This window comes from Dermochelys coriacea, chromosome 2 (genome assembly GCF_009764565.3).
Source record: "Dermochelys coriacea isolate rDerCor1 chromosome 2, rDerCor1.pri.v4, whole genome shotgun sequence".
Lineage (NCBI taxonomy): Eukaryota > Metazoa > Chordata > Testudines > Dermochelyidae > Dermochelys > Dermochelys coriacea.
In genome coordinates this window covers 121,109,195-121,133,011 of record NC_050069.1, presented here as the reverse complement: position 1 = coordinate 121,133,011, position 23,817 = coordinate 121,109,195, and the positions used below count along the sequence as shown (strand labels likewise).

General features: G+C 43.0%; 1 protein-coding gene across 2 annotated transcripts in view; it reads right to left on the bottom strand.

Moving 5' to 3' along the window:
- Positions 1–23,817, bottom strand: part of SLC22A23 (solute carrier family 22 member 23) — a 172,638-nt gene that overhangs the window by 118,605 nt on the left and 30,216 nt on the right. For both annotated transcript variants that reach the window (XM_038391744.2, XM_038391745.2), the window contains exons 2-3: positions 17,878–17,981; positions 14,914–15,068 (exon numbers count right to left, since the gene is read on the bottom strand). In XM_038391744.2, the coding sequence (XP_038247672.1) occupies positions 14,914–15,068; positions 17,878–17,981 (259 nt within the window). The remainder of the gene's footprint in view (positions 1–14,913; positions 15,069–17,877; positions 17,982–23,817) is intronic.

Sequence of the window (23,817 nt, the reverse complement as noted above, 5' to 3'; positions counted from 1 at the left end):
ACATATGTAAATTTCTACAAAATTAGGCCTGTAAATTGAGAAATTCTTGAGGTGGGCAATTTTAAAGCCTAGAGGAGCTTCAAAACTTGCTCATTATGGGCTTTTTAAAGATTATATCTGTATTAGCTCTGCTTATTGGTAATTTAAAAGGCCTAATTTTGTAGAAATTTACATATGTTGAACAAGTAGGTATGTACATGATAGTGTCCCTAGTAATGGGTCAACAAGAACTAAGCGTTCTTTCACCAGTGGAGATTCCTCAATTAAGAATGGCTGCTTTATTTAAAACAGAGATAGCTTGAAGTCCTGTTTTTTTTTTTTTTTTTTTTTTTTTTTTTTTTTAAAGTTGGCTCTCTCTAGCATAGTTGCAGAGAAAGGCTGCTTATAAAAAAAACCTCACATCTTCAGTAATCTTTAGCAAGTGAAATTAAACACAACCACTTCATATAATCTACTATATTCTGTAATTTTGCCATTTATTTCCTGATACCAATGCAGGATGTTTTTGTAAACTGGATACTTACAACCTGTTACCAAGAAGAAAAAACAAAACCAATAACTACACGTACAAGCAAATAACCTTGCAGAAACAGTGTCAATGATGGGGATTATACAATTCTGCATTTACAGCAGACACAATTAAGTGCTCTTGAACCTGCCATTAACCTGCTTGACAAGAGTATGAAACTTTGCCAAACTTTTGCTAGATTTATGAATAGATATTTTAAAATTTTATATTCCATCTAGGTATCAGGGGGAGGCAGCCTTCGTTAAGCCTCTCTAATCCACTTAGTACAGACAGTGGAGTTGTTTCTGAAACAACTGATCTCCCATAAAATATTTTACTTCATGTTTCATTCTTGTGGGCAGAGCGACATTAGACTATAAATTCAGTGTGCAAGCTGTCATGGGGAGAGTGCATGAATAGAAGTGTGAGAATAGGGGTAAATAAGAGTATTTCATAATCATAACAGACAACAGTGTCTCTCACTGTAAATTGGGACTAACTGTTAAAGACATTAATATCTCATTGCAAATTTCACCAGCCACTTGAAACCCAATGATGGGATCTCTGTGATAGCATGGCATCACACAGCAGTACTGCTCTCATATTAGCAGTCACTAGGCTCTGATAGATTTTTTATGGTCAGTACTCTTAATTGTCCTGCATTTTTGTTCTTGCAACCTCTTCCTCAGCTCTCGTCCCCTAATGCCCCTACTCTACTTGCGCTACATTGATGACATCTTCATCATCTGGACCCATGGAAAAGAAGCTCTTGAGGAATTCCACCATGATTTCAACAATTTCCATCCCACCATCAACCTCAGCCTGGACCAGTCCACACAAGAGATCCACTTCCTGGACACTACGGTGCTAATAAGCGATGGTCACATAAACACCACCCTATATCGGAAACCTACTGACCGCTATTCCTACCTACATGCCTCTAGCTTTCATCCAGATCATACCACTCGATCCATTGTCTACAGCCAAGCGCTACGATATAACCGCATTTGCTCCAACCCCTCAGACAGAGACAAACACCTACAAGATCTCTATCATGCATTCCTACAACTACAATACCCACCTGCTGAAGTGAAGAAACAGATTGACAGAGCCAGAAGAGTACCCAGAAGTCACCTACTACAGGACAGGCCCAACAAAGAAAACAACAGAACGCCACTAGCCATCACCTTCAGCCCCCAACTAAAACCTCTCCAACGCATCATCAAGGATCTACAACCTATCCTGAAGGACGAGCCATCGCTCTCTCAGATCTTGGGAGATAGACCAGTCCTTGCTTACAGACAGCCCCCCAATCTGAAGCAAATACTCACCAGCAACCACACACCAGAACCACTAACCCAGGAACCTATCCTTGCAACAAAGCCCGTTGCCAACTCTGTCCACATATCTATTCAGGGGATACCATCATAGGGCCTAATCACATCAGCCACACTATCAGAGGCTCGTTCACCTGCGCATCTACCAATGTGATATATGCCATCATGTGCCAGCAATGCCCCTCTGCCATGTACATTGGCCAAACTGGACAGTCTCTACGTAAAAGAATGAATGGACACAAATCAGACGTCAAGAATTATAACATTCAAAAACCAGTTGGAGAACACTTCAATCTCTCTGGTCACTCGATCACAGACCTAAGAGTGGCTATACTTCAACAAAAAAGCTTCAAAAACAGACTCCAACGAGAGACTGCTGAATTGGAATTAATTTGCAAACTGGATACAATTAACTTAGGCTTGAATAGAGACTGGGAATGGATGAGTCATTACACAAAGTAAAACTATTTCCCCATGGTATTTCTCCCCCCCACCCCACCCCCCACTGTTCCTCTGATATTCTTGTTAACTGCTGGAATTAGCCTACCTGCTTGTCACCATGGAAGGTTTTCCTCCTTTCCCCCCCCTGCTGTGGGTGATGGCTTATCTTAAGTGATCACTCTCCTTACAGTGTGTATGATAAACCCATTGTTTCATGTTCTCTGTGTGTGTGTGTATATAAATCTCTCCTCTGTTTTTTCCACCAAATGCATCCGATGAAGTGAGCTGTAGCTCACGAAAGCTTATGCTCTAATAAATTTGTTAGTCTCTAAGGTGCCACAAGTACTCCTTTTCTTTTTTCAAATAACTAGGTGATGCATAGTTCAAATCTATGTGAAACCTTTGATTGTTAGCGTGCCTCACTCTCATGTAAATGATGTTTTTTCCTTCTAGCTAAAGTGAAATGGTTTTTAACCACACCCATGTCCTCCATCTCGCTGTGTGCTACTTGCTCTCATCAATGCTTGGAGGTTGGATCTAAAGGATATCACTGGGAGGGATATTTGGAGCACTATAGGTTATTGAAATGCAACAGTCACAGGTGACGAAGAAGAAGAAGAAGAAGTGTGCCACCTGAAGAAGGGGTTAGACATGGGCCAAACACACCTGGTAAAGATCCATGAATACAATCAGGTACTCAGTATGCTATTCCAGATCTAGCATAGACGCCAAATGAAAACCCGAAGTAGGAGATGGGACCAAACTTGAGACAAAAATCACTGCTCGAACCTCTCTCTATCATGAGCCAAATCTGAGCCTCGCTAATATTGCCGGTGTCCAGATTCTGATTTCAAAACCTCTCTTACACTAGTTCCAAAGTGGTCAAATGTGAAATTTTAGTTTTGCCCAGTAGAGAAAGGATAAGGATAAAATCACTTTTGGAGACAGAGGACTAAAAAAATAAAATAAAACTTAGAAAGAGGTTAAAGTTTTAATGCAGAGTAATTTTTAATGAATTTTCAGATCAAAAGCTATTTTATGAAGCTTCCCCGCCCCCCCCACACGCTTCACAGAAACATTTTTTTTGCCTTCATATGTTATATGTAAATATGTCAACTTTTAGACTAAGTCAATTTTCTAAGCCAAAATTATTATATCGGGTTTTAGAATGGAACCATAATATGGACAAGCTGCTTCTCCCAATTTATAAATTTTAATAAGTCTCTAGTTTTTCCTCCCTAACTTTACTCCATTTGCTTTCCTACAATAAATCATGGATTTATCTTTTCTTATAATTGTCTTCAGTCCCTCCCCCCAACATTGTATTTTCTACTTCCCCCACATTTTCTCCCAACCTCTCTCATTACTGGCCTCTCCCAGAGGGCTGGAATACTGGATGTACAGTACTACTGACATGGTGAAGAGTTTCTCTTAGGCCCCAATCACAATGCAGCTGCCTGCCTACATGGTTTTCCATGCAGGATAGAGGCCTTTATTCAGTATCAATGCGAGCTCCCCAAGAGTTCCACTCTATCTTCCTCTTCCCAGTAACTTTATATAGGACAAATCTTAAAGGATTTTTTACAAAAACCACCTGGTCAATGTGTTAAATCACCATCTGTTCAACAGATACATAATTACTTTGTGTTTTATGTTGAAGACAATCCTTCTTTTCTGTCACCCTTTCCTCAGGGGATTAGTTTAACCTTTTGCCATATATGTTATCTAGGTGTTTCAATTATCCATTTTCTATGTTTGAGTGCATTTGTCCCCAAGTTTAGATTTTTAATAGTGATACATGATGTTGATAATGCTTTGCACTCCAGTGCAATTTCTCATCCAAGGTCCCACAGCTCTTTACACGTTAAACTCTACCAGAAGAGGCTGAACACAAATGGCTTTGGCAAGGAACACTCCAATACAGCAGATCCTCACTTGGGAAAGATACTGAAACCTACTGAGAACACAGGGAGCCTTTCACATCTCCATCTCTGAATCATTTACACTTCTGACAGGAAAGTCCTGGATGTACAATGCTAACTGTAAGTCCGTGATAACTGAAGGACAAAGACTTTTGTGACCACAAAGATTGAGGTAACTATTCTATGTAAATGCAATAACTTAGCATGGCAGAAAGAAGAATCTTCATGGTCTCACTAACAGAATGGACAAATGCCATCGTTTGTGCAGCAAAGATTAGAGAGCTGTTAATTCCCCAGTGGTTCAGGAAATATGGAGAGTTGAATCCTTGGAAAAGAGGCTAACATGGAGTTTATGGTTGCTGGCAGCAAACAAACATTCTGTTAGAAAGACACTCTCTCCCCGCAGTGCTACCAACCAAATTGGGAAAGTAAACAACATCAGGAAGGAACAGAACACACGCTTGGACAAGCTGGTAGCCCTATTGCTGCCAGAAGCATTGTGACCCTTCAGAAGTTCCCCTGTATCCACATAAAACTGTTACATCAATCATAGGGAATCCTCGCTGGAGGCAACACTCAGATGATATAGTGTTCCCTGCTGCAATACAGTTTCTATTCGCTCACTCACAAACTCCTAGGTTTGAGGACTGACAGGATGTTCAGTACAGAATTGATACAATTTCCTTTTAAATCAAATGCTTCTTAAAAAAAAAAAAGCTACCTACCCTCCCAGGACTACAGCATTATTTTGCTTTGAAATTGTGTTTTGGGGATAGAAACTCAGCAATGGCTATCTTCAAACACTGATATTTGTGTTCTGGTCCCTGAGGCAAACAGCAGGGTTATCTTTAGAACATACAATTATTATAGTACCAATAATAGCTCCATTACTCTCTCCCTTCACTTTTCTCATCTGTCATTTTAAATCTCAACTCAGATCTCTCAATTCCTTTCCATGATTTCTCAGCCTTAATGTTGCTAAACTTTTCCAATATTAGTTTATATGTTGCATTAAACATACAGCCAGACAGCAATATATATGACACTAAAAGCTGTACTTGTTTACTTCAGTGCAGAAGGGAAAATAACCTTGGAGAACAAAGTCAGAGTTTAGAACGGGAGAAGCATCCTGGCATGATTAGACCAGGTACACTGAAGTTAGGACATCTCATGTATGTGCAAAGAGCATTCAAAATTAAAAGCATCTTTCACTGGTTTCCCCACTGATCACCCCTTTGGAATCAATACAGGAGGGAGACCATAGTGCCAAAAGAAGAGCAGTTGTGAAGTTTTCAGATTTACAGAACAAAAAAATGCTCCTTTGTTTCTTCCACAAAAGGCAAGGACAGAAAAAAATACAAGTTCACGTGAAAGAATCAAAGTTATTTCCTCACTGTCAATCCGAAATCCAGGGCATGATTTTCATTTACACCAAGGCCTCTATCTACTAATCTAGCAGTGTAAAGCAGCGTCAAGATGGAAACTTTTCAAAACTTAAATTTACACCCACTTTAACACCCCTTTACACTGTCAGAGTGATGTAAAAGGTAGAGCTGGGACGGATTTTTCATTTGTATTCCCTCCCCCTTCCCTCCCCAACAAAAATGCCTTTCATTAAAAAAAAAAAAAAAAAAAATGTCCACAGCAAATGTTTCTTTTCAACAAAGATGGGGGACGGGGGGATATGAGGGCTTGTAACAGGGTGACTTGCCCCTTTAGGGCAGAGGTTCTCAAACTTTTTCTTGCTGAGGCCCCGTCAACATGCTATAAAAATGCCAGGGCCCAGCAGGGGGAGGGAGAGCATGGGGCTCTGGGCCATGTGGGGACCCTTGGGCATAGGCATAGTTTTACTTCTATTTGGGGGGTGGAGGGGCTGGAGCCAACTCCACACAGCAATGTCCAGGGAGGGAACACTGCCTCCATCCCCTGACTCACTCATGAGGCCACCCAGCCTGTCTGGGCTGTGGGGGGACACAACCAAAAATATAACTCAAAGTGGGACTCAGTTTAAACCGCTCAGGGTGCAAGGAAAGGGTAGCTAGGAGCTGTGTGTAGGCAGGGAGGTAGCTCAGAGGGTAGTTAAGGGCTGTGTAAGGGGCATAGGGGGCTCCCAGTGGTACTCACAGCTTCGGGGGGCAAGGAGCATGGCTCTGGGGTTCCCGGCTTCAGCCATCCACTACTCCTGGTTTCAGGAAGAGGGAGGCCTGCCGACTTCAGCCGCATGCCTCTCCCGGGGGAAATCAGGTTTCAGCCATGGGGCTCTGCAGCTTCCCTGAAAGGGCTCGCGGACCTCCGGTTGAGAACCGCTACTTTAGAGTATGTGTACACAGCCCACAGAAGCAAACCTCCCACATCCAGTTGATAGTCTCAGGCTAGCTGGACTCATGCTAGTTCCTTCAAAATAGCTATACAGACAGTGTTTTCAAGTTGCAGCTTGGGCTGGAGCTCAGGCTTTGAAGCCCACCTGGTTTTATGCAGATATTTTTAGAGTGGTAGCGTGAGCCTTTTTAATCTGAGCCTATCAACCTGAATGGGGACTCACTTCTGGGGGCTGTGTAGACATACTCTTCAGGGCCAGAGGCATGGTGCCGGCCAGCCAGCCAGCCTTGGTGAATCATCAGAACCAACTGGGAAGGGACAATCTGTACCCTATGTTTACCACTGTTACACAACTATGATAAATTTTATACAAAGTATGCCTTGTCGGGTATCATTTGAACTCATCATTTGATGATCTTTATTGTACTGGTAAAATGTGTGTGGCAACTCTGTATGTAAAGGTATAAGATTCTACTCTATGATGTTCTTCTAAATCTGGGGAAGCAGCCCAAACCAGTTCCTCAGAGATGAACAACTAGTCAGCATCTCAGCCAGATGTCAGCATAATCAAACAGACTATCACCAGTTTTAAGTGGCTATTCTCTAGCATGAAGAAGGGTATGAGCAAGAAATTTACATTTTGGTAACGAACAGACTTGCTGGAAAAGGTATAAAAGAGGAGGAAAAGGTATAAAAATGAGAAACAGAGGCCACAAATCACCTCTTTCTACTCATAGCATTAAACACCATTGGAAAGACAAAAAAAGTACGATTGAACTGGGGCAGTGGTCAGGGATGAAAGAGCCAGCCTGATTGCTATGAGCAAGTGGTGAGAAAAAACCTCTTTGCTTCAAGTTCACTTAGCTTATTAAGTTAAGTGTTTGCATTTTACCTTTTTCCTTTGTAACCAATTCTAACTTTTATGCCTCATCCCTTAAAATCTATCTAATCTATCTGTCTGTAGTTAATAAACTTGTTTTATTGTTTTATCTAAGACAGTGTGTGTTTGGAAACTTCCATTTGAGATAACAGGATTTGTCATTTTCTATTAATGATTACGAGAGCGTATTGTCCAGAAGGAAAGAGGTAGGCAGTACAAAATGCACATTTCTGGGGACAAATCTGGGACTGGGAGTTTGCTGGTGTTGCTCTGCAATATAATTCAGGAATGGCTGACTAGAAGCACTCATATCATTCAGCTGGGAGTGAATTTACATGCTAGTGTGAACAGGCCAGGAGTGGCTGCTCTTACAGCAAAGCAGTGTAAATGGCACCCCAGGTTAAGAACTGAGGGGACACAGCTGTTCAACGGTACAGATAGTCCCTGTGACATTCCGCAGGGTACAAAGTGATTACAAAAGTCAGCAAGTGGCTCAGATGAGGGGGGAGTGTGGGGAGAAGCTGCAGGAAAGGACAGTGTCCTGCAGCAGTCCCTAAGGAAGGAAGACTCTAGTGGTCAGGACTGGGCAACATGGTGACTGGGTAGAAAGTCCCAAAATGGAAGCTTTGTTTTCCTTGCGTGAGTACATGATCATTTGGACAATAAATGGAGCTGGAAACCAAGAGCTAAAGACTTATTTGGTGTGGCTGATAATTGTCCTGGCTGGTGAGGAAGCCAGTGTCTCATAGGGTTTCAACTAAAATTTCAGTTTTCAGGGGGGTTTTTGGACAAAATGTAAAAAAAATTTTGACAAAAAAATTTCAACAAAAAGGAGAACTTGTTAGTTTTTGTGAAGACTTTTCATGGGAACAAAAACTATTTCTCAACCAGCTCTAATAAAAGGACCCTAGTGTAAATGAGAATAAGTTTCCTCAGTATTTAAGTTAAGAGGAGTTTCTTATTTTCCTATTTGAGTGTCTTGATAAAAATAGCCCTGAAAACCACAACTGTTGTCCCGGAAATATAATGTGTTTGTGAAATAGACCAGACTTCTCGCACCAAGAATACCAAAGCTAGTGAAGCTCTTTTGGAACAATTAGAAGAGGATACTTCATATGGAGACTGCAGGCTGAATTCTGAGCAGGGAAAACTGTTGGATTGATTTTATTTCATCTGACCCATTATATTGGATAACACGGTCATCCACAAGAGTATTTATCCACAGCACTATGGTTGGGCTGCATTTCCAATTATGCTCAAAATACATTAAATAAAAGTTCAGATTCTACATCTCATGTGGGATTGACTCTATGCATTTCTCTTAGCCGTACAGCCGATACCTGAAATATTCCAGTAACTAGGATGAGTAAATTGATTCAGATTAAATAAGACCCAGTTCCAATTTTTGAATTATTCCAACTTTTTCTCACCTCCCAAAAAGTTAAATACTTCCTCTCCTCTCCTGACAAACTTCCAACCGTAACTCAATGTAATCTCAGGGTCACAGCTGGGATATTGTCATCTTCAAATGCTACTTCTGGGAGGAGAGAAGGTTGACAAGTGTCAGAAAGGAGCAATGCATTCTGGAGCAACTGTAATGCTAAAGTGCAGAAGATGTAAGGATTAAAATGGAGCAGTCAGCAAATGTCCTGAAGGGAGAGTATATGCCCTGAAGAAGAAAAAAAAAAAACAACACAAAATAATGGGGAGCAGGAATAAAGAAACTGAGGTGACCTGATAAGGTCAGAGGTCAAGATTTGGTTTTGCTGAGAAAGAATGTGGAGCAAGGGAGATTTTTTTTTTAAATGGAATATTGCATGTTGGGACCTGTAGTTTCGTGGACTGCATCCTGCTTCATTTTGTGCAGGTTAAGCACAATTCACAGGGGGTTACTGAAAGGTTGTCAACACAGACCTAGGTTGAGCAGTTTGGGGGCTCCCTAATTTATATTATTTTACTTAATGTTTCTTATACAGCAGCAATTAAAAAATTAAGTAGCAGTAAAATTACTAATATACAATGTATAGAAACCTGCACCTCGATCAGATATTTCAGAAATTTGAATTTGTTCTTTGAGCAATACTCAATACAGCACTGTTTGATACACTGAAGTGAGATCCGGTGAAAACCTCTCTCAAAGGATTTGTCTGTGATCACTCTTGCTGCACCAAAGCTGAATATAATTAGTTAGGGTAGACACCGATTATATAAACAAGAAGTTAATAATTTTAAAACCTTGATCTTGTCACCGGAACAGAATCTTATCAAGGCACCACAAAGTCAAACCTCATTTCAGTCTGTCGGGGAAACTAGTTGAATGTTCCCCTCCCCTACTTGAAAGATTCATTTCATAGCTTTAGTCATGCCGTCGTTCAGATTTGGACTGCATTGAACAATTTCTCTCTCTCTAACATAACTTAACATAACTCGCTTCGGCTACATTTGTTCGTTTTGTTATTGAAGGGCTGGGGGAAGATAATGGAGCACTGAGGATCTGACTAGACACTGGAGTGGTCGTACCCATTCAAGGTTAGATTATCAAAAGTGCTCAGAACCCAGGAGCTCACATTCCCACACATATAGCTACATTTTTGAAAAAAGCTCAGCCGTTACCATGCTGAAAATCTGACCATTTGTTTTGTTGCTTTAATGGTAGCATCGTTCTTTTGCAAATCTGGCCCTGACAGCCCAGAGCCTAGCAGCTGGATTTGCTCTGTACAGATCTTGCACCTTTCTTCAGCTAAAACTCTAGCCTTCGACTACAGGTTACAAGTCTTCCAGAAAAAAAAAAAAAAAATAAAAATAAAAAAGGCAGCCTCCCTTCTTGTTGAGTCAATAGGATCCATGCTAAACTTCTGTCAACTTAAAGTCACCCTCTGTCCATTTTAAAGGATTAAAAGGTTAAGAAAAGAAAGCCATAAAGCTTATTAATTATACAGAGACATCACAATTGAAAAGATTACTGGACAATCTGAACTGTCTTTTGAAGAATGAGCTAAAAATTCCATAGCAGGTATCTCCACAGAAATTTAAAGAGACTAGAACAACATGGCCCTACTTCCTTTTATTGTGCACTGAGGCTCGGGCACCAACCCCTTTGCAGTGACATGGAAATACATCTCCTTCTTTATAACAAACCTATTTTCAGAGCCTATTTACCTGTTCATTCAAGTTTATGCTTTCTAATTTCTCAAAGCAGTCTGCAGCTCAGTCACCCATGAAATTACTGAGCATTCTATGATTGTGTGCAAATCTGTGCCATTGCTCATGCTATCTAGGCTCAGGTAAGGACATTACAATGATGGCCTGTTAAAGCTACCAGCAGCATTTGGCAGAAAATAACCTTTTCACCCATGAGAGACCTCAGTTCACATCATCTCCATTTTCCTTTATCACTACACTGCTTCACATTATAGAAAACTTCAAAATCAGGAAAGTAAGGGAGGAAAAAAATCTTAGTTGCACTGCAGGCGGTCTCTTTCCATATCATTTTTAGTTTCCTGTTTCCTTTGCTTTGTGCTATGCCTTCGTAGGCAATGCTCCAGCTCTGTTCTTCATTCCAGTACACTGAGAGGGATGCATTGCAATAACATTAGTTTCTTTGCAATAGCACAAAACCATTTGAAATGATAAAAGAGAAGAACATGCACGGATGTTAGTACGCCAGTTCTACTCACCCAGAAAGATACTCTCCCCTTCAAGATTTTTAGCGTGGAGGACTGTGCCTTCTTAATGAAGATGACAAGTGTCATCGCATTTTAGCAATAAGAAAATCACATGCCAAGTGCCATTGGTCTCCATTCTGCATTTTACACTATAGGACCCCTGCATTTGCATGGAATTCCAGTGAAGTTAATGGAGCAAAATGTGTCACAAATTGCTATTTATGCAGAGTCATTGGCAGGAACTGGGCCTTAGTAGTGTTTTCCTGTCTATTTAAATATAAAGCTAAAGTAAGCAATGGGGGTACCATGCAAAAGTCAATCACAACAACTCTCAGAGCAATGGCCCTACAAGACTAAGCGAGCTAAGGATGGGGAATTACCTTTGTGTCAGAACCAAAAAAAATGATCAGTGTCTTCCTCATCACATGCTTATGCTCAGCAATTGTCATGTTTGCTGAGTGTACTTTGTTCAGTATGACTAATGACCTGGGGGAGGCCGCAAGCAAACCAATTCAGGATAGCAGTGGGAGAGAGCATGCCTCTGGCTGCTGCGTGTGTATCACGTGTCAGGGTTAGCTGCACCTCTGTCCCCTCTTCTGGTGTGTCTGACTGCCCGTCTCTCCGGTCTCTCGAGCCTTCAAATTCTCCGAGGCAGAATTCTGCAATTCTCCCACTCTGAGGCAGAGTCCTTGGTTACAGTGCCCTGTGCATCAACTGCGTTTACCCCCAACAGATCTGACTAGGTTCAGCTACCTTCAGTTCTTCCCTTTGGAACCTGTGACCAGTGGTTCATAAAGTGATCCAGAACTGCCTTTTTTTAAAAAACAAAGTACTGTTTAATCTTAACATAGGAACACAGCATAGCAAGAGAAAAGGATTGTTAAAACAATGAACAGCCTATACACACCTCTCTTACCTAAGGTAGACCTCTCAACTCAGAGCCCCGCTCCCACAAATTCTGCGGGATAAGACTTCTTCCCAACAGTCTCCGCCTCAACCTCTTTCTCAATCATCTGACCTCTTGTAAGAGCATGTGTGTCTTTAAACCCTTCTGAGGCTTGGATATCTCTCTTCTCTCACACATAACTCAATCTCACCATTGTCTTTGAAAGAATGCGAGTTCTCCAGTGCTCAATGAGGGGCTCGAAGGTGCGATTTTTCAGCTCGAGATACCTGTGCTACCTCTGATCGGACTAGTGCGCTAAAAAGAGAGGTGTAGCCACAGCAGCGCAGGCTAGCCACCCCAGTATGTACTCGTCCAAGACGCAAAGTATGTATTCTGGGTAGCTAGCCCACTACATGGCCATGGATACATTGCTAGGTTCTTTCCTCCCCAACACCCTAATGCACTTAGGGAAGGTGTAATTCCAACTCGGGTAGACATGCCTGCACTAGCTCAGGTGTAGTTCCAATGTAGACATACCCTTAGTGCAGGGGTTCTCAAACTTTATTGTATCGTGACCCCCTTCTGACAACAAAAATTACTACCCAAAGCCAAACCCAAAGTCTGAGCCCCGCCACCCAAAGCCAAAGCTTGAGGGCTTCAGCCCTGAGCAGGGGGGCTGTAACCTGAACCCTGCCGCTCAGGGCTGAAGCCCTCGGGTTTCGGCTTCAGCCCTGGGCAGTGGGGATCTGACTTCGGCTTCAGCCCCGGGCCCCAGCAAGTCTAACGCCAGCCCTGGTGACCCCATTAAAACAGAGTCACGACCCACTTTGGGGTCCCGACCCATAGTTTGAGAACCGCTGCCTTAGTGTATTAGGGGTTTTCAGAAGGAAAGAAACCATTAGCTGTTCTAACTCTGCCATTCCAAATGCCTTGCAAGTAAACTAAAACTTAGCAGTCCTATGTTTTCAAGCAACACTATTTCCATTCCCAAAGCATCTGAGATGGTTATTTATAATTTCCCTTAGGTGGGCATAAGTCAAATCATAACTAGCAAGCTAAATCACATCTTTGTGGCAGGCGAATAACCTTTGCAGGCTGTAAACACCTGTACGGTTTACTTCTACTCAGTAACACTGAAAGCTGGGGCCGGATTTGAATTATATGACCAAAGGCAGGAGAAGAAAATGTATCCCACGTACCATATAATTTATTATGGCACACTGAACAAAAATCTTGTATATATTAATCACCTTATCTCCTCTCAATGTAACCTAAAGACAAAAAAACAAAAACAGAACAACCCAGCACTATGAAGGATCTTATGTATGTGCAGGTTAAGGATGTTGTGCTAAATCCTGAGATCTGATGGGCTGAATATTAATCTACTTTACAATAGGAAGTAAATAAAACATGAAGAACTGTACTGAAGGTTCCAGGATATATTTTGATAAAATTTTTTTTCAGTGCCAGAAATAAAAGAAAAAAATGCCATACTTTCCTCTTGATCAGATACTAGCTTCTAATTATGGTCATGCTACTTTACATGATCATTCTACTGTATTTACGGCAGTACTCCAGACACAGCTGCCAACCAAAACAGTTTTGCCTGGCTCCTGGGAAGGGAATATCTTTATCTATATTCCAGTATAATGCAGAGAGGTGGAGAGAGAAAGAGGCAGAGACCTGTGAAAATTTCAGATTTAGGGATTTATCTTTTATGCCATTTCTCTGTTCTCTGCCTAAACTATGAGTTGGACATTGAAGAATGTTTATTAATTTAGCTGGAAGTCGCACTTAAAAACTGTTTTTAACGTTCTGATTAATAAAAATAGCAGCCAATTTTAGAAGTGACTAGTCTTTTGTGTCCCTGACTTAGATGCCTTAAAGGAGCTTGATTTTCATATAGTGCTGAGCAAAAACCTTGGGGGGGGGGGAAGGTGGGGGAGGAAGGGGAAGAGAGAGAGAGAGAGAGAGGAGAAAGAACCGGAAACAGAGGCTTTTTTTGAAAATCTTAGCCAGTAAGGGTAGATCTACATTGCACTTAAAAGCCTGTTGCTGTCCCATGCCAGCTGACTCGAACTCACAAGGCTTGGGTTAAGGGGTTGTTTGATTCCAGTGTAGATGTTCGGGCTTGGGCTGGAGCTCAGGATCTAGGGCCCTGAGAGGTTTCCGGAACCGGGACCTCTGCCTGAGCCCAAATGTCTGCACCACATTTAAACAGCCCTTGACCCTGAGGCCTGCAAGCCTGAGTCAGCTGGCATGAGGCTGTCTAACTGCAATGTAGACATCATTTAGGTGTACCATATCAACCTGCAGTCCTCTCTCTCCTTACACGACAGTGAGCAAGCATTAGTTTCTCACAAGATTTCCGTCCAGTTTCTCTCAGCAAACAAAGCAAAGCAGTTCAGAGAACAATGCGACTCAAAGAAAGAGCACGAGACTTCTCCTTCACCAATTTTCCCTCTCTTTCGCTATTCTCTAAATGACTATATAGGGGAATAACCCCAGCTACTAATATCAAAGACATCTCAGTAAAAATCACGTGCCGCCAAACATTCAAAGAGACAAGGATTTTTCAAATCGCTGAAAAGAGTTGTTGTGAAATCATGTTGACATCTGTTATGCCGTGAACGTTGCCAGGACACAGGAGGCAACTCCCAAGTTAAAGAAATTCAAAAGAATAAACATCGTTTAATCCTTTCTTCCATTTGCAAACTCATGAACACGTTTTCTGCATCGGCTGATTCTCCACCAATGCAAGAAAAAATGGGAACTGGGGTGGGGGAGGAGGAATTTCCAGGAACAAAACCAATGCAGTAGACTCAAAAGAACTCTGGGATTCAACTATTTTTCGTACAAGTCTCTTGAAAGACATACTGCAGGAAGTATAACACATAGCAGCCCGTGTATTTAAGCAAAACATGTTTTTGGCTGAATTATGAAGGTAATACTCACGCAGTGCATACAGGGAGAGGATTATTCCAGCCAGGCAAAACCCTTCAAAAAATCTGAGCGTGCTGAACATTGTCACATTTACTGAGAGAGCCACAGTCAGTCCAAATATCAGAATGAATATAACCGAGAAGAGTAGCACTGGCCGTCGACCAACCCTACAAACAGAAAGTAGGGAGAATAGTGTTAAAATCCAAGGTGGACACAATATTAGATGCTTATGTCTTGTAGAGGACATAAGCACAGTTGGGAACAAATTACACAGTTCCTCCCAAATGCTGCTACCAATTTTTAATAGTAGCCAACACACTTCCCCCCCTCCACACACAGACACTTCTCAAATTTCTGCTTATTAAATTCAATTATTGCTTTGGTTAGTCTTGCAAAGATTTCTTGGACAAATTCATTTATGAACAGATTAAAGCAAATAGCATTTAGTGCATCACTATTAAATGTAAGAGACATTTTCAAAGCCTGAAAGTGAACAAAACAGCAAATAAATATATAAAAATTGCAGTAAGTGCAGGCCATTAACAAAAGTTATGATGGCGATTTGGGAAAAAGCCCTTAGTTTTCCATAGTGAGGAAAGGTCACTTGATTAATAGAAGCTTCCCCTCAAGAGAAGAGACATTTTCCATGCCAATTACATTTACCAGCGAATTCTCCTCTTGCCACATGCTTCAGCTCCACAAATCTCAGCTTTCGTTTAGTTAAAAACTAAGTTTCTAGCCCCTGTGGTTGTGGAAACAGCCTCAAAAACGTAAACCAAGTATAAACTGAAGAAGCATCACTTTCCCGAGTCTTCAGAGAGCCTGAAGCAATACCTCTAAAAGGATTGAACTGCTTTATTCATCTCAATCAGCACCCCCATGGATTCAACAATCCACCAGCTATGAAACGTGGAGTATTTCCAAAGGGCCACAGGTTTCAACATTATTTGCAGCCAGACACCTGCCATTTTGTTTTGGACAAAGAATGCAAGCAGCCATGGACCTTTGTGCAACCAGCAGTGTATGGGATGGGATATTCAGATGCACTTGCAGATACATGCATCTAATGCTATAAAATATGCATCGCTGTCAAAAGAAAAATGGTCTGAAGACAGCATGTGAGGGGCAAACTCTGTGCATATATAAATATGAATATTGCCATACACTGAAAATTCTAGGTAAGCCCAATTTCCAGTGATCACGGTGCTCCTGTAGAAAGAAGCAGTAAACGTTTTTTGGTAGCACATTGTGCTAGCCCAGAGTGTGACAAACTGCCCATACCACACTGTATTAGAACACGTGCTGCCATCCATAATGCACTGGTTGTTGGATAAGGATTTGGTCCCAAGTTTGAATAAATGGAGTCTCCACATGTTGGATCCCATAGATCTTCCACCTATAACCTACCCACACAGCTAAGGTTTCCCCTAATAATTACTTGGTGAATGAAAATCACTATAGTGTCACGGGGTCATCACTTATAGCTTTAGAAGTTTTCTTCTAAGGGAACACCATCAACTTAAAAATCTGTATGCTGCAAACAAATTTCTTTATCTAGGTAACTATCACAAGCTCAGATTATTAAAAGTGAAAATTTTCAAAATCCAATTTATGTCACTATTTAGGCTCTCTCATTTCATGCATCTCTCTCAACTTAGACAATGCAAATAAATTAAGTCAGGTTCTCTTTTGTAAATTTGGTCACTTACATCTGTTTCCCCCAAACTTTTAAAAGCTGAGCACCCTACCCCTGCCCTTCTGCAGGGCAATGAAACAAATCATATATTCTCACCCATCTTCCCACAATTCTGTCACATGTTGTTTAAGATCTACCCTAATTTTAGAATTTTATTTAAATGAAATAAAACTATATGCCATCATACATATCCATAAAGCTTTATTTTAAGGAGCAATGAATATTTAATATTGGACATTAAATAAATATTTCAATGCACATTATTTTATTATTTAAAATTGAAATTAAGATACTGTGAAGCTTTGGGCCACATTGCTTCACACATGCAGCAGGGTTCGCCTACTCACAGCTGTGAGGTATGACACCAAAGTGAGCAGTAATCATGTAAATCTTCATAACACCACATCTCCTCTCATCTCTTCCATGCTTCAATCAGTAGTGAAAAAAGTATAATTGACAACTGAGTTAGCATCCACTGGAATGAATGGGGCAGGTTCATACCATAAAGCTATTGTTTCAGGCTTTCTGCAAGCTCAAGCATATATCACTTTGGTTACAGTATAAAGTTTTTCTTTGTAATCATACAGCTAGAGATTTTTTTTTTTTTTTTTTTTAAAGTGAAAGCAGATTCTGGAGAACAATTGAGAGTTCCATCAGTGCTCCCATTCCCCAGTAATCCAGAGGGATGTACACCCACAACTTTGAGAAATGCAGATATGCATGTTCTTAATGCTGCAATATTTGGGTTTCAAACATTGCAGGGGAATATTCATTTGTTTCAAAACAACTTTAAAAAAAATAGCAAAACAGTGGAAAGGTTTGTAAAGGCCTTTAAAAATAAGATGAGCATACTGGGCCAAATGTGAATTGACATGGTCCCTTTTACCAGCAAATATGGCTAAAAAGTAATTTGTGACTGTAGTATCTATTTGACAGAACACTAGAGGCTAGTGCTATCTAAAACAAAGGCTCCATTTTTAAATAATTAGAAAATATTTAATTCTGCTCTGTCATGACAGCAGTACCAAAGTGTGTCAACAGCAAATAATTAGAAGTCAATAGTTAAGTATTTTCCTTTTGTTATTTATCATGCTATAAGTGACTCAGCCCAAGAAATTAAAACAGTTTTGTACTGCCAATTCACGCTACTCTTTTCAGAGGTCTGCAGATCTAATTATTAAAAGGTTCTTCCTGAATAGGAACTTTTTAAAAAGTACTAGAGAGATACTTAGCATCTTTATTCATTTAAATTATATAGCATTAAAAGATTTTTCACTCACCAGTCAGCTATACATCCTGTTATCAAGTAGCCAAAAATTAAGCCTACCAGTAGGGAGAATTTAGCAATATGGACTTTCCAGGAAGATTCACAAACGAGATCCCACTGAAAGAAGAAAAGAGATAGGTACATTGAAACATACTTGATTCCTCTCTGGTGCATTTAAACATACAGATGTAGTTGTAGCTGTTCTTTTCAGTTTTAGTGTTCACACTTAAAAATATTCTTAATTCAAGTCCAAATCCAACTCACATTACTAGGAATGAAAAGACTCTCCTTTACTTCACAGGTTTCAGAGTAGCAGCCGTGTTAGTCTGTATTCGCAAAAAGAAAAGGAGTACTTGTGGCACCTTAGAGACTAACAAATTTATTAGAGCATAAGCTTTCGTGAGCTACAGCTCACTTCATCGGATGCATCCGATGAAGTGAGCTGTAGCTCACGAAAGCTTATGCTCTAATAAATTTGTTAGTCTCTAAGGTGCCACAAGTACTCCTTTTCCTTTACTTCAGTGAGAGTTGGATCAGGTGCTTAGTTATACACTAATAATTTTCAGAGTAACAGCCGCGTTAGTCTGTATTCGCAAAAAGAAAAACGAGTACTTGTGGCACCTTAGAGACTAACAAATTTATTTGAGCATAAGCTTTCGTCCGATGAAGTGAGCTGTAGCTCACAAAAGCTTATGCTCAAATTTATTAGTTGCTAAGGTGCCACAAGTACTCCTTTTCTTTTTACTAATAAGTTTGGTCATTTAATCTTTCTTCCCAAGTTTGTTTACTTGGATTAATAAAAATGGGCATCTATCCATATGTTCTAGGTAGTCTTGAACTAACTTAAAAATATATCCAAATACCACCCCAACATGTCAAAAGTGCAGCAGCAGAATTCTATGTAAACCACCACGAGGAAGTCAGACAATTTCGAATCTCAGATTTCCTTAATCCTCTGTTTTCAAATGCCTGGGGAAGATGATCAGTTTTGTAACAGGCTTCAGAATCACCAGGTTCAGGCTACTTCAGACCAATTGACGGTAAGCTTTTTGCAACACAGTATAGTAGCCTGCACCAGTACTCCACTTTCTCTAGAGTAAGATGGGACGATGGTGTAAGAAAAACAGCCTGCACTTAGGAAAGGCTACGTTCTATTGACACAAAGGTAAGAAGAGCAGTAGGAGAATCAAGTGCAACTGTGTCGGCCTGATTCAGCTCTTTCCCCAGTGCCGTTTTACGGTGCCAGGATAAGGTGGTGCTGGAATTGCACTCTAAAACCATCTCAGTTGCTGAAATTGTAGTACTCCAAAGGGGGAGTGTAAATGAGTGGTCTCCTCCCGAGTGACCCTTCATGACCTCAGGGCAACCTGCAAGTGGCCTCACATCAGTTTCCTCTCCTGGATCCCAGTAACTTCAATTCAAACTTGTCCTCAAGCCCCCGCTTTTATTTCGTGCCTCCCCCACCCCAACTCCACCCCTTCCCCAAATCCCCAGCCCCACCTCCTCCCCCGCGACCCTCCGTCTAGCTCACCTCTGCTCAGCTCACATCTGCTCTGCCTGCTCCCCTGAACACGCTGCCGCTCCGCTTTTCCCCCATCCCTCTCCGATGAGGGAGAGGCAGCGCGTTCAGGGGAGCAGGTGGAGCGGAGGTGAGCGAGGGTTGGGGGGGAAGCGCAGGAAGTAACGGGGGGGGGGGTGGGTAGAGGATCCACTCCCCACCCCGGCTCACCTCCATCTCCTCCCCCGAGCACGACACCACTCAGCTTCTCCTCCCTCTCTCCCTCCCAGGTGGTGTGCTCAGGGGCACAGGTAGAGGCGGAGCGGAGGTGAGCTGGGGCGGCGGAGGCACATTTCTAGGGGCGGCATGGCCAGCGCTGGAATGCCACCCCTAGGAACATGCCTTCCTAAGCACCTGCTTGTTGAGCTGGTGCCTAGAGCCGGCCCTGGCTGCCAGCTCCCCCCACCCTCAGTTCCTTCTTGCTGGAAACTTTGACAGTGGAGACAGAGGGCAGCTCATGGAACAGACATGAGCAACACACCTCAAAGAACTCCAGTTATGGAACAGATAACTGTCTTTTCTTCTTCAAGTGCTTGCTCATGTCCATTCCCTATTAGGTGATTCCCAAGCAGCACCAAACGGAGGCGGGTAGGAGTTCATGGACGTGTAGATTGCAACACAGCTCTGTCGAACCCAGAGTCATCTCTGGCCTGTTGTTGTGTGAGGGCGTAATGCGCCATGAACGTGTGAACCGAATACCACGTCGTGGTTCTGCAAATGTCCTGGATGGGAATGTGCGCCAGAAAGGCCGCCGAGGACGCCTGAGCTCTGTTGAATGGGCCCTCATGATTGGCATCAGTGGGACCTGTGCTAGCTCATAACAGGTCCGGATGCAGGAGGTGATCCAGGTGGAAATCCTGGGATGACACCAGAAGGCCCTTCATCCTGTCCACTGTTGTGATGAAGAGCTGGGTTGACCAGGGGACGGGCTTGGTACGCTCTGGGTAAGACAGCAGGGCACATCTGATGTCAGGGCGTGCAGCCTTCTTTCCTCATTAGTGAAGTGCAGCTTGGGACAAAACACTGGGAGGAAGATGTCCTGGTTGACATGGAAGGAAGACACCAGCTTTGGCAGAAAAGCCAAATGGGGTCACAGTTGAACTTTGTCGTTGTATGCACCTGGACTGGGAGCTGTCTGTCCAGGACGAGTCCCTTCTGCGAGTCCTTGGAGACCGACAGTGTTTGGTGGATTGATGACGACGTCCCAGTGATCTACACCTCAGTCACACTGCTCAACTAGAGCAGGACCGGGACTGGAGCAGCTCGATCGCCAGGAAGAACCTACTCCCCAATCTAGGGGATCCATGATGCGGTGATGCGTATTGACGAGTTGATGACTCCATTGCTGAGACCAACTGCCTTGGGCCTGTGACCAGTACCGAGCCATGGGTAAAGCACTGGGCTGGTCCTGGTGCTGTTGATGCCAGGAAGGGTGGACCTCTGTAGGCCTGCGCCATGTCACACGTGAGGCACGCCTCGAACCTTGCGAGCTGTGCTCTGAGTCCGGAGACTGATGAGGGCTTCGCTGAGCCTGCCTCTCTACCTTCGAGACCTGGTGGCTCCATGCAAGCAAGCGCTGGAGGAACGTCCCCTGCAATGGGGAATGGTGCCACTGAGATGGGGACCTATAGAAAGGACCCAAGTTGGGTTTACCCTTAGACCAGGGTACTGCTGTAACCGGTGTGGGCGGCACCAATAGCGCCAGGATATCCTGCACTGCCTGCAAGGTGTTGACGGGACCTCTAACTGATGAAGGCCCCCGTCACTGTCCGGTGTGGCAGACATGGGTCGGGGTGGGCGGTACCACTCAACCTGAGCTGGGGCCTGACTCCTGATAGGAGGTATCAAGCCGCCCGCCTCGGGCCTTGGCTCCCCTCCTGCCCTCTCCTTCTCCTAGCAGGGATGTAGGAGATTTTCCTCTCCCGGTCTTCTTTAGCCTCTTGGAAGATGCCAGGGACGGGGATTGGCACAAGTGGGGCACTCTGCACCAATGCTGTGGTGCTCGGGGCAGAGTTGCATCTCTACTGCTCCGGTGCTGGAGTTAGTACTGACTCCATGAGGAGTGCTTTGAGGCAGAAGTCCCTCTCCTTCTTAGTCCAAGGTTTGAAGGACTTGCAAATATGGCACTTGTTGCTTATAAGCGACTCACCAAAACATCTGAAACAGCTGTTACGCGGATTGCTGATGGGCATCAGTTTCTTGCAGCGATCGCAGGGCTTAATGCCTGGGGACTGGCTAATTCCCCATCCCTAGGCTAAGTCCCATTCGGGACCAACTAAGTAAAACACTTACATTAAGGGAAACTGTTAACTATGTACAACTATTTTACAAGAAAGTTTGAAATACTGAACTAAGTGAAAAGGGCTAGCCGAAGCAGCAGACGTTTCAGCACCATCACTGGCGGCAAAAAGGAACTGAGGGTGGGGGGAGCCAGTAACACTCCTTATACTGCGGCACGTGCACACCACTCCAGAAGGTGCCAGAGTCGGTCCCCTACTGATACCACAGAGGGAAAATTTTCTGGCACCAGTGCACGTGGTGAGCACACACACCTAATATGAAATGGGCATGAGCAAGCACTCAAAGAAGAACAGTAATTTATTCTGGGGGAGAAAAGGTACTCATGTGTTTAAATGTTTTTTAAGATGAAGCCCTAAGATAAGACATGAAGACTACTATATTTAACTGAAATTCCAGGGGAATTTACATTGGGAGATTCTTTTACTCAAATTGGAATTTGGCCAGGATACCAAGCATAACACCCCTGCTCTTGCAAATAATACCCTAGGATCAATAACCTCAAAACGACTGTGTGACAGGTTCCCCCCAAGGTGCCACCTAGAACTGGGGTGCCACTGAGCCTTCTGACCCACACCAGCCTGGACTCCCTCTCACACTGTGCTGCTGTGACAAGTTGCAAAGCCCTCCAAGCTTGCACTTTCACCAGCATTCACATAGGTAGGGACACACCCCGCTTCCCAGCCTAGGACCCCAGAGCAGTAACGTCCTGCCCTGGTCAAATCTGGCCAGTATATGGGTTTAACTCCCGGTCTGCCTCTCCCTCAATGTGAAAAGGACCGTGCACATTTGTGGTAACCAAGCTGAGATTTTCCCCAGACCCCTTAGTCAAATGCACACTGGTTTGGATTAAAACATAAAATAAGTTTATTAACTACAAAAGGGTAGATGTTAAGTGATTATAAGTGATAGCAAACAGATCAAAGCAGATTACCTAGTAAATAAACAAAACCGCAAACTGAGCGTAACACACTATATAGGGAGGATGTGAATTAGCAAATTCTGACCCTGAGTGATAAACTGGCTGGCAAATTCTTAAGGCACAAACTGCCTTGGCTCTGCAGTTTGGGTTTTCCAGGTTTTCATACACAGGCTAGCAATCCCTTAGCCTGGGACCATCATCTCCCCCCTGTTCAGTCTTTACTCCTCCAGTGTTTCCAGGTGTGTTGTTCTAGGGAGAATGAGGTACCATCATGATGTCATTGTCCCCCTTTTATATCTTCTTCCCACTTGCTGGAAAGCTCTTTTGCTGTGACCTGGATCAAACAGTTCCCATTGTGTAGTGCGCTCTCTGAGAAGTTTCTATTGTACACAGTTCCTGGGGTAATCCTTGAGCTTGTGTGATCAGGAACCGTCAACGTGGATTCACCAAGGGCAAGTCATGCCTGACCAACCCGACTGCCTTCTATGATGAGATAACTGGCTCTGTGGATATGGGGAAAGCAGTGACTGTAATATATCTTGACTTTAGCAAAGCTTTTGATACTGTCTCCCACAGTATTCTTACCAGCAAGTTAAAAAAGTATGGCTTGGATGAATGGACTATAAGGTGGACAGAAAGCTGGCTAGATTGTGATGCTCAACGGATAGCGATCAATGGCTCGATGTCTAGTTGGCAGCCGGTAACATGCAGAGTGCCCCAGGGGTCAGTCCTGGGGCTGGTTTTGTTCAATATCTTCATTAATGATCTGTAGGATGGGATTAATTGCACCCTCAGCAAGTTTGTGGATGATACTAAACTGAGGGGAGAGGTAGATATGATGGAGGGTAGGGATAGAGTGACCTAGACAAATTGGAGAACTGGGCCAAAAGAAATCTGATGAGGCTCAACAAGGACAAGTGCAGAGTCCTGCACTTAGGAAGGAAGAATCCCATGCACCACTATAGGCTGGGAACCGACTGGCTAAGCAGCAGTTCTGCAGAAAAGGACCTAGGGATTACAATAGACAAGAAGCTGGATACGAGCCAACAGTGTGCCAATGGCATATTGGGCTGTTTTAGTAGGAGCATCGTCAGCAGATCAAGGGATGTAATTATTCCCCTCTATTCGGCACTGGTGATGCCACACATGGAGTATTGCATCCAGTTTTGGTCCCC